Source organism: Erigeron canadensis, chromosome 4 (assembly GCF_010389155.1).
Source record: "Erigeron canadensis isolate Cc75 chromosome 4, C_canadensis_v1, whole genome shotgun sequence".
NCBI lineage: Eukaryota > Viridiplantae > Streptophyta > Magnoliopsida > Asterales > Asteraceae > Erigeron > Erigeron canadensis.
In genome coordinates, this window is record NC_057764.1 from 4,006,353 (window position 1) to 4,016,110 (window position 9,758).

General features: G+C 33.3%; 1 protein-coding gene across 3 annotated transcripts; it reads left to right on the forward strand.

The window, feature by feature from the left end:
• The first annotated feature begins 316 nt into the window (after positions 1-316).
• Positions 317-9,305, forward strand: LOC122595751 (O-fucosyltransferase 10-like). 3 transcript variants are annotated; one of them, XM_043768183.1, is made up of 10 exons: positions 317-802; positions 3,585-3,663; positions 3,741-3,814; positions 4,231-4,319; positions 4,592-4,789; positions 5,881-6,085; positions 6,474-6,641; positions 6,863-7,030; positions 7,764-7,951; positions 8,784-9,305. In XM_043768183.1, the coding sequence occupies exons 1-10, from the start codon at positions 425-427 to the stop codon at positions 8,947-8,949; spliced, it is 1,713 nt and encodes a 570-aa protein (XP_043624118.1). In that variant the 5' UTR covers positions 317-424; the 3' UTR covers positions 8,950-9,305. The 3 variants fall into 3 exon arrangements, with proteins under 3 accessions (XP_043624118.1, XP_043624120.1, XP_043624119.1); XM_043768185.1 differs by having other exon boundaries at positions 3,744-3,814; XM_043768184.1 differs by lacking the exon at positions 317-802 and adding an exon at positions 2,120-2,636.
• The last annotated feature ends 453 nt before the right edge of the window (positions 9,306-9,758 follow it).

Sequence of the window (9,758 nt, forward strand, 5' to 3'; positions counted from 1 at the left end):
TTACTACAATAATCATAATTTTAATTTTTTTCACTCTATTTACGTACCCATAGTATAATCCTACAGGGTGAAAATCCCATCAAGTTAAAAATAACTTGAGAGATCAAGTTAAATCAATCTCAACCTTTAAATTAAAATTAAAAGTAAAAAATTGATATTTTTTTTTAATCAAAGGTTAAAATTTCCTTAATTTGACTTAGTTGGAGAACTTGCCAATCCTTCATCTTAGTACCGAATTTTTACTCCGAATATAGACGATACGTGACACCATTCCATAAAAACAGGGGAAAAAAAATTCACACACCCACACTGCCACTACACACCACTAAATCCAAAATCAATAACGATTTATCCCGTTTTTCCCTCATTTTCAATTTTTCTTCTTCTTCTTTTTTAATAACATTACAAAATCGATGAATCTGAAATGAAAATGGATGCCACATTCAATTACTATAATAATAATAATAAAAACGATACAAGCAGCAGTAGCAATAATAGCAATGCCAGCTGTTCATCATTAAGCTCACCTACACATTTCACTAATAAATCCTCTCCTTTCTCTCGCCGGCGATTTTACCACCACCGCCGCCGTGAAACCATTTCAATCGGAAAGTTAAAACTATTCCGCTACTTGATTCTTTTCATTTTATTGTTTTTATCAGGTGTTGTTGCCTTTGTTTTCGGTCCGTTTTTCGATATCTTTTTTCCATCTCCTTTGGCCCCTGGCTCTGTTTACCGGAGCCATCAAATCTTCCAGAACCTTCTAGAGGATATTCAGTCTGACACGTCATCAGATATCCAGGTTTTCATTTTATATATATATATATATTGTAATTGTAATTTTATTTATATTATTCAATACGTTGTTACTATTATAATTAAACTATGAATGTATATTAGATTGTATATGTAAATGTATAGATATAGATGCAGGAGTTGATTGTTTAGTCTACTATTGTATAGTAATTTGCTGTTTGGAATTGCGTTTTGGAGTGATTACCTGATTATTACGTTTGTAAAACACAAAATAGTTAGCAAAAAAGTGATTACTTGCGTTTTCATGGATAGATACCTAGTTTAACGCAAAATCCAATTTGAAAACGCAATACAAACACCGCTTAAATTGGTGTTTATAAGGGTGAGGCTTAGGATAAATTGGTGTCTATAAGGGTGAGGCTTAGGATAAAAGACTCAAAAGCGTAGGAAGGATATTGGACATGACACGTATCTTTTTCACACCTTCATGTACGCTCTTTTTTTCTTTTATATGTCAATGCACAAAAGGTGCGGATTGAACATCACCACGATGGGTCTAAATTATGTTGTCCTAACCAGGTCTACGTTAAAGAGCCTTCTCACCCAATACCTTATAGTAGGAAAAACCCTCTATTAATTTGCCCGAAGGCACAATGATTAATAGAAGTAAAACCATTGCCTCTTCCGGTCTCGAACCTGGGTATTCCCAGGAACAAACCTTTGCTTCATGTGTTACTGGGCTATTAACCCAATGACTAACATAAAGTTAATTTCTTTGTAAAAAACAAAGCTTAGAGCAGAATTAGTTAACTTGTCCAATAATCTCATTTTCATATATCTGTTGAAGGTATTTTTTAAACAGCCTACATAACATTTATTAAATAGTCCAATAATCTCATTTTCATATATCCATGATCCATCCATCTCAAATAATATAAAAGTTTATTGTCCGTGAATAAAACTAACTATCAACAAATGTCTATAATATAAAAAAATCAAAGTTGTGTTCAAAACTAACTATCAACAAATGTCTATAATATAAAAAAATCAAAGTTGTGTTCATTAGATGTAACGAACTTTCGAATCATGTGCATTATATGTATTCGGTATAACTATACATAAAAGGGATTAGTATTTTAAAATGCAAACAAGTTAACACGAATTGTCATAGTGTGTATCAAACTTCAATCATGTGTATTATGTAATGAACTTTCAAATCCTATACATCGTATGTATCCGACCAATGAAAAACTTACAAGTTACGGCCTATATGGTTGCCACATATACGCGAGTATATAAAATGCACAAAATTTAAAAGTTCATTACATACAATAAGATACGTGACATCATTCCATAAAAACAAAGGCAAAATTAACGCACACCCACACTGCCACACACACCACTAAATCCAAAATCAATAACGATTTATCCCGTTTTTAGCACGTTTTCAATTTTTCATCTTCTTCTTAATAACATGACATTACAAATGAAATGAATCTGAAATGAATTTGGATGCCACATTCAATTACTACAATAATAACAACAACAAAGATACAAGCAGCAGTAGCAATAATAGCAATGCCAGCTGTTCATCATTAAGCTCACCTACACATTTCACTAATAAATCCTCTCCTTTCTCTCGCTGGCGATTTCACCACCACCACCGCCGTGAATCCATTTCAATCGGAAAGTTAAAGATATGTCGTTACTTGATTCTATTCATTTTATTGTTTTTATCAGGTGTTGTTGCCTTCGTTTTCGGTCCGTTTTTCGATATCTTGTTTCCATCTCTTTTGGCCCCTGGCTCTGTTTACCGGAGTCATCAAATCTTCCAGAACCTTCTAGAGGATATTCAGTCTGACACGTCATCAGATATCCAGGTTTTCATTATTACTTATTATATATATAAATATATATAGTAATAATTGTGATTTTATTTCTATCGTTATACACTTTGTTACTACTACTGATAAACTATGAATGCAGATTAGACTGTATATGTAAATGTATAGATATAGATAGATATAGATGTAAGAGTTCATAGTTTACTCCACTATTGTATAGTAAATGCTGTTTGGAATTGCGTTTTGGAGTGATTATCTAATTATTACGTTTGCAAAACACAAAATAGTTAGAAAAAAGTGATTATTTGCGTTTTCATGGATAGATACCTAGTTTAACGCAAAATCCATTTTGAAAACGCAATACAAACTCCGCTTAAATTGGTGTCTATACAGGTGAGGCTTAGGATAAAAGACTCAAAAGTGTAGGAAGGATATTGGAAGTGACACGTATCTTTTTCACACCTTCATGCACACTCTTTTTTTCTTTTACATGTCAACGCACAAAAGGTTGACATATCTGTTGGTTGGGTGGTTTACATGTTAATGATGAATTATTCAAAATATATTTTTTGAACCGATGAAATTAGTTGTCATTGTTGACGGGGAGGTTTACATGTAAAATATTTTTATCGGTTATGGTGTCATAATATCTTTGCAGTTGGTAGCCTTAACCTAACCCGACTAATATGGGAATGGGATGATACTATTGTTGTTCAATTGAATAAGTAATCTATTGATAAGTACTCTCTCAATTGATTGAGTGAACTGCCACCAGTAAGTACTATTTATATAGTTTGTGTTTTAATAGCATGCATAATGGTTACTCTACTACATTTATACAAGTAATGCAAGCCTGTGGATTTTATTACTTTTAACACTTAATCCCAGATGTAAACATAGACAACACTGACCATGAATTTATTATCCTGCGTTTTCACAATAATTTGCTTGAAGCTGATAGAATATTCTATCTTTGTTCTTTAGTTGTCCGATGTATGGAGATATAAAATGAGGTTGAAAGAGCAAAAGCCTTGCCTGACACCAACTTCCCGGCAACATTTAGGTATTAGTACTTGTCAACCCTATTGAGAAACATCATTTTTCTTTATATGGACGTTTAAATTAATGATCTTTTTTTAGCAGAGACCGGTATAACTGATCAGAATTACTTGATTGTGGAGGCAAATGGAGGTCTAAATCAACAACGTGGATCGGTAGGCCAAACCTTTGTGATCACCGTTTAGTTTTGTCTCAAGCAGTTCATCAGCTCATGTCATTTCTAGTTTCAGTTAGTTGTGGTATTACATATGTTGTTGAGTATGGATATGTATTAGTATACACATGTGATCAGTATGTCTCATAATCCTTTGTAAAATATGGCGATATATTGGCCATTATCCTTTTATTATTCTATTGATATATCACTAATTAGGGATCAATTGCATTAGCCCATAGCCAGCAACGTAAGTGATATATTGATGCCATTTCCTTATGAAAAAAATATGTTACACTGATTGATGTTTTCTACTCTTAAAGTATTTAAAAAACTTAGCAAGGGTATAGGCATATATGATACACCATTCTTGTGTTTTTTGAATGTATTTGATGACAATATATCTTAAAATGGCAGATATGTAATGCAGTGGCAGTGGCATTTCTTCTCAATGCAACACTACTCATTCCACGTCTCAATTTTCACAACGTTTGGAGGGATTCTAGGCAAGTTTATTATCTTTTTCCAGTTTCTGTTCATTTGGTTGTGCTAGAAAAACTTACCCAATTCTGCCATTCTAAAAAAAAAAGAAAAACTACCCAAGGATTTTTGTAAAAGTTTTATTAGTATACTGTACTACATGTGTGAGCTTTGTAATTTGAGATGGAAAGAGCATAGTGCTTATGAGCTTTGTTTAGAGAGTTAAAGTATTCATATATATATGTGTGTGTGTGTGTGTGTGATACTCATTATTGTTTGTACTTTTTGGCATTCTCAGTGAGTTTGGGGACATATATGATGAAGACCATTTCATAGCGACCCTAAAGGAATATGTTAATGTAGTGAGGGAGCTTCCTAAGGAATTAATGGAAGATTATGATTATAATATAAGCAATATACCAAACTTTCGAGTCCCAGCTTGGGCATCTGTCCGTTATTATCTGGAAGAAGCTTATCCTGTCCTCAAGGAGCAGAGGTTGGTAATTTATAATTACAGCATTTAAGTTAGTATTTGTATGGTCTGTAAGAGCTTGATTTTCCAGCAAACATTTTAGTTTCAACAGATGGTTGTAATTATATTTCATTATAAGTAGCTCGATTTTAGAATAACTCCGTGAACCTTTGCAACTCACAAACAACTTGATATGTGTTCCTTGCCTGTCTCACATTTCTATCAGCAATGGGGTTGGTGGCCCATTGGTAAGGTCTTTGAGCTTGGGGTATACCACCAGGGTTCGAATCTCACTTCCTACATTTGTAGGGGTGATTATTGGGGGCTCTACAAAAGAATATCAAGTTAACCAGGGTAAAACCTTTACCCAAAAAAAAAAAAAAAATTATCAGCAATTAATGCATTGATAGAATCTAGCAAGTTGCTAGATAAAAGTTACAAAACATAGATTACAAGTTAACAGGATCGCAGATTAAGTATCCAATTGAAATTACAAATTTTACTCCTATGAATATCCACCTAAAAGATAAAACAAGGATTTCCTTAAAGATGACATCTGGTTTAGACACTTTAAGAGGGTAATAGCAGTTACCGCAAGCTGAAGCTATGTACATGATATCTCTTTGATTGTGTTCATAGTATTTGTGTGGTCTGGACAATATATGCAAAAGAGCCTGATTTTCCAGCAAACAGTTCAGGTGTAAGTGTGTAATAGATGGTTTTAATTATATTTCATTATAAGTAGCTTGATTTTAGAATAACTCCATGAACCTTTGGAACTCACAAATAACTTGATTTGTACTCCTTGCCTGTCTCACATCATTATGAGCAAAAAGTATATTGATAGAAATCTAACAAGTTGGTAGATAAAAGTTACAAAACATAAATTACAATTTAACAGGATTATGGATTAAGTCTCCAATTAAAATTACAATTTTATTATGATGAATAATCCAATTAAAAGATAAAACAACTATTTCCTCAAAGATGACATCTGGTTTAGTCTCTGTAAGATGGTAATCAGTAATAATCTAATATCAGATGGTTACCTGATTATGCAGATTAGACCAAAGTCGGTTACCATTGTTTTTAACAGTTTCTGAAAAATTATGCAGGATTCTACGGGTTGCTCCTTTTGCAAATAGATTGGCTTCAAGTCTCCCTCCTCCTATTCAATATCTTAGATGCCTGGCAAATTTTCAAGCGTTGAGATTTTCTAGCCCCATTGCGACACTTGCTAAGGTGCTAGTTAAAAGAATGACCTTGGATAGTTCAGATTCAGGTGGGAACTATGTTTCTATCCACCTTCGCTTTGAGGAGGTATGATATGTCCTTGAGAATCATATTCTAGGTCTACTACCATTTCTTGGGCACAGGGTTTATGATTATTAGTAGAGGTGGCAAAATGAGTGGGTTGGGTGACCAGTTTTTAAATACAACATGTAATTAGTTAACTGTTGTTATGAGTGAATTTCAGCTTGTTTGACACTGTCCCCTATCGACAAAAAAAGGCAACCCAGATCGATCCATTTGTAAGTAAGGGTTTAAATTGCCACCTCTATTTTGAGTTTATGGAAGTGTCGCAGAATCTATTACGCAGTCAGTGTTAGTTGGTCCTTTGTATGTATTTAATTTCTTGTGTTTAGCATGATTAACTGTGTTTAAAATATACTCAGTTTAAGTTGACACTATATGTGTAAAATTGCAGGACATGGTTGCCTTTTCATGCTGTGTGTATGATGGAGGAAAATCTGAACAACTTCAAATGGATTCAATACGCGAAAAGGGGTGGGGGGACAAGTTTAAACGCAAAGATTACGTGATAGATCCTGGCCGCTTTAGAATCAGTGGAAGATGCCCCATGACCCCTTTGGAGGTTAGTTTCTGGAACTACTATTCTTTTCAATTTCTACATCTTTTGCATATAGTTTGAGGGTCATTATCTTTTTAAAGCATAGAAGCTTAACAATTAAGTTCACATAGATTCATCTGTAGTGTGTATCTCAACTATGAAAGGTCTGAAAGGGTTGTTGACTTATTTTATACATAATAGGGTAATAAGTCATTCCTGTTCTCTGTTATTTTTTGTCAGCATAGGTAGGGATGATGCTAAGGGGTATGGGATTTGCAAACACAACTCCTATTTATTTGGCAGCAGGAAAAATTTATGAGGCTAATAAAAATATAGCTCCTTTGAAGGAAATGTTCCCCCTCCTGCGTTCAAAGGACTTACTTGCTACTCCAAATGAGCTTGCACCCTTTCAGGTATCTCTCTATGCATCATCAATATACTAGACAAGTTTTCTTCTTTCTTGTTTAGTATCTGTTACTTGAGCAAACTAGATACAGTGCAGAGGGGAAAATGCTACAAGCACAATGATGAATGAATTTTTTTTTGTTTTTTGAATAACAAGGATTACCCTTGTTAGATTAAGACGAATGAAATTAAAATAGATATAAAAATTTTACCTTCATGAGTGTTAAAGATTAAAGTTTATTTGATTATGTTGACATTTTCACGGTTTCTGTAATCTTGGTTCATGGCCTGTATGTAAGCTATAAGTGCTGGCTTTCTATTATGCATTTAGATACATTTTTGAAACATACCTTGTGTTTGAATACAATGTCCCAGTATGGTTAGGCCAAGGCTTACTAGTAATCTAGTATTGGTGTCATCTTTCAGACACTATCCCATGATTCTCCCGGTCCTGATGACTTGAATTTTCTTGTGTAATAAAGTTTTATTTCTATGTTTTTGTTTAACATTCCAATTTATGTATTTTCTCAGAGAGTAATTTCTCCGTGTTTCTAGAGAGATGACTAGACCCCTGTCCTGTCCCCTGATTATATATGAAAAAACTGTTTAAGAATTATGTCTTTTATTTTAACATTTCCAGTTTGGAACTCTGAATTACCTTAAAGGGCTGGAATAAGTTGCATCATGTTGTTACTCAAGTACTACATAAGTATACATTTTACTATGTTGACCTTTGTGTAGGGGTATTCTTCAAGGTTGGCTGCTATAGACTACATTGTCTGTTTCTACAGTGAAGTATTTGTAACCACACAGGGTGGAAATTTTCCACATTTTTTGATGGGTCATCGCAAGTTTCAATATGGACATGCAAAGACTATCATTCCAGATAAGCGCAAGCTTGTTGTTTTGCTAGACAATACAACCCTAAGGTCATTTTTTTGAACAATTATCTCTTTCTATTCCTACTTAGATTTTAGATTAAGTTTCACTGGATATTATTTAAAAGAGAGATTTAAGATGATCGCAGCCAATTAATTGTTATTAATGCAAGGGAACTTAGATGTTAATTCATGCAGATGAAAAGTTATTTCTATAAAAGGCCTAAGGTAGATGCTTGTGATAATTTTTTTCTGAGGGCTTGAGTAGAATATGTGTAAAAGTCAATTAGCTTTGGTTTTATGAATATCTTTTAGTGTTATTGGCAACCAATATATATATATATATATATACTATTTTATAGTTAAATAAATGCATCGCCATACTTCCACGTTATTTTTATTAAAGAATTGAAAAAGAAAGTTAACTAAATTATATTCTGCCAGTTTTTTCAGATGAGCTTCGTAGATAGTCCAACCGATGATTGGCTAATTATATGTGAAGATAACATTAAGCATCTAAACAAGTATTGATGATATGAATTAGTAATGTGAATAAGGCTGGACGAACATGTTGCCATACATGCTATTACAATTTTAGAAATGTCCCAAAAGTAGAGGGTAGAAGTCAGTGCTCTGTCTGTTATCTCGTGAAATTAATTTCTGTAATTTATGTTTTCCCTCATATTTCTGGTTCATTGTTGATTTGGAGAGATTCTGGCATTCTGCACTGCTATTTCTGTTAATTGTTTGGAATTACAACAATAAGAGGATAAATACTTGGTTTAAATATCTATATTCGAATACGTACTTGAAAATAACAATGTCATTTTTATCCACTTATACCCATCATTACAAATACTTAAAAAGTTTCATCTTGTTGCAGTTGGCATGCTTTCAAGAAAGAGATGCAGGTAATGCTAGAAGAAAGTGATCACAAGGGCATCGCTATACCAAAAATTAAGAAATGGACAAGAAAGAATTCTATTTACGCAAACCCTTTTCCAGAGTGTCAATGTCTTCAAAAATCAGAATTTTCCGGAGAAGAATAATGTAGTTGTCTCGCATCCATTTTCGCAAAATCTCTTTGCATTTCCACATTCAAGTTCAAATAACATGGTTAGTCATCCTTCCCCTCAAAACCTTCTATCAAAATTCATGTACATATGAGATAGAGGTTCCGAATGAGGTCCACGGTGGAGCGGCAATTTCGGTCCATGTACTTGTTAATGGATGGATTTGGGTGTGTTATATCGAAACAGGTCAAATAAAAACTCGGCTCAAAAGGGGATGGGTCAAATGGGTTGATTAAAAGTTACTGAAAGTCAGTTTCATGCATACAACCTCTTTAAGCATTTTTTAAGTTATTCTTCATATATTTATTATTTTTTACTGTAATCATAACTCAAAACTATCCTAATCTGTATTGACTTGTTATGCAACCCTGTACGTCTTGTGTCCAGTAGCCCAAAGGTGAGCTATAGTTTTGCAGTGTGGTGTTGGTTGTATGGTATCAAGTTACTTTACTGGTGAAACATGTATTGATTTTACATTAGTGATGAGGTTCATGTTTTTTGTGGTAATGTACTTTAGGTGCGTGTTGTGCATCTACAAGTTTTTTATTTCCTTCCATAAAGATGGTAATAGCTATTGTCTTCTATTATTTGGATTTGGATTTGGATTTGTATAGGATATAATTTTAATTCAAAGAAATTTTTTAAAGGTTCATGTAATTTTTGGTTTCCTAATATAACCTTTCCATATGTATATATGGGTTAACATGAGAACCAAAACAAGAGTGAAAACTATGAAAACCACTATTTCTCCTTCCTCTTTTCTCTTTTTGGTGTGATTTTTTAAT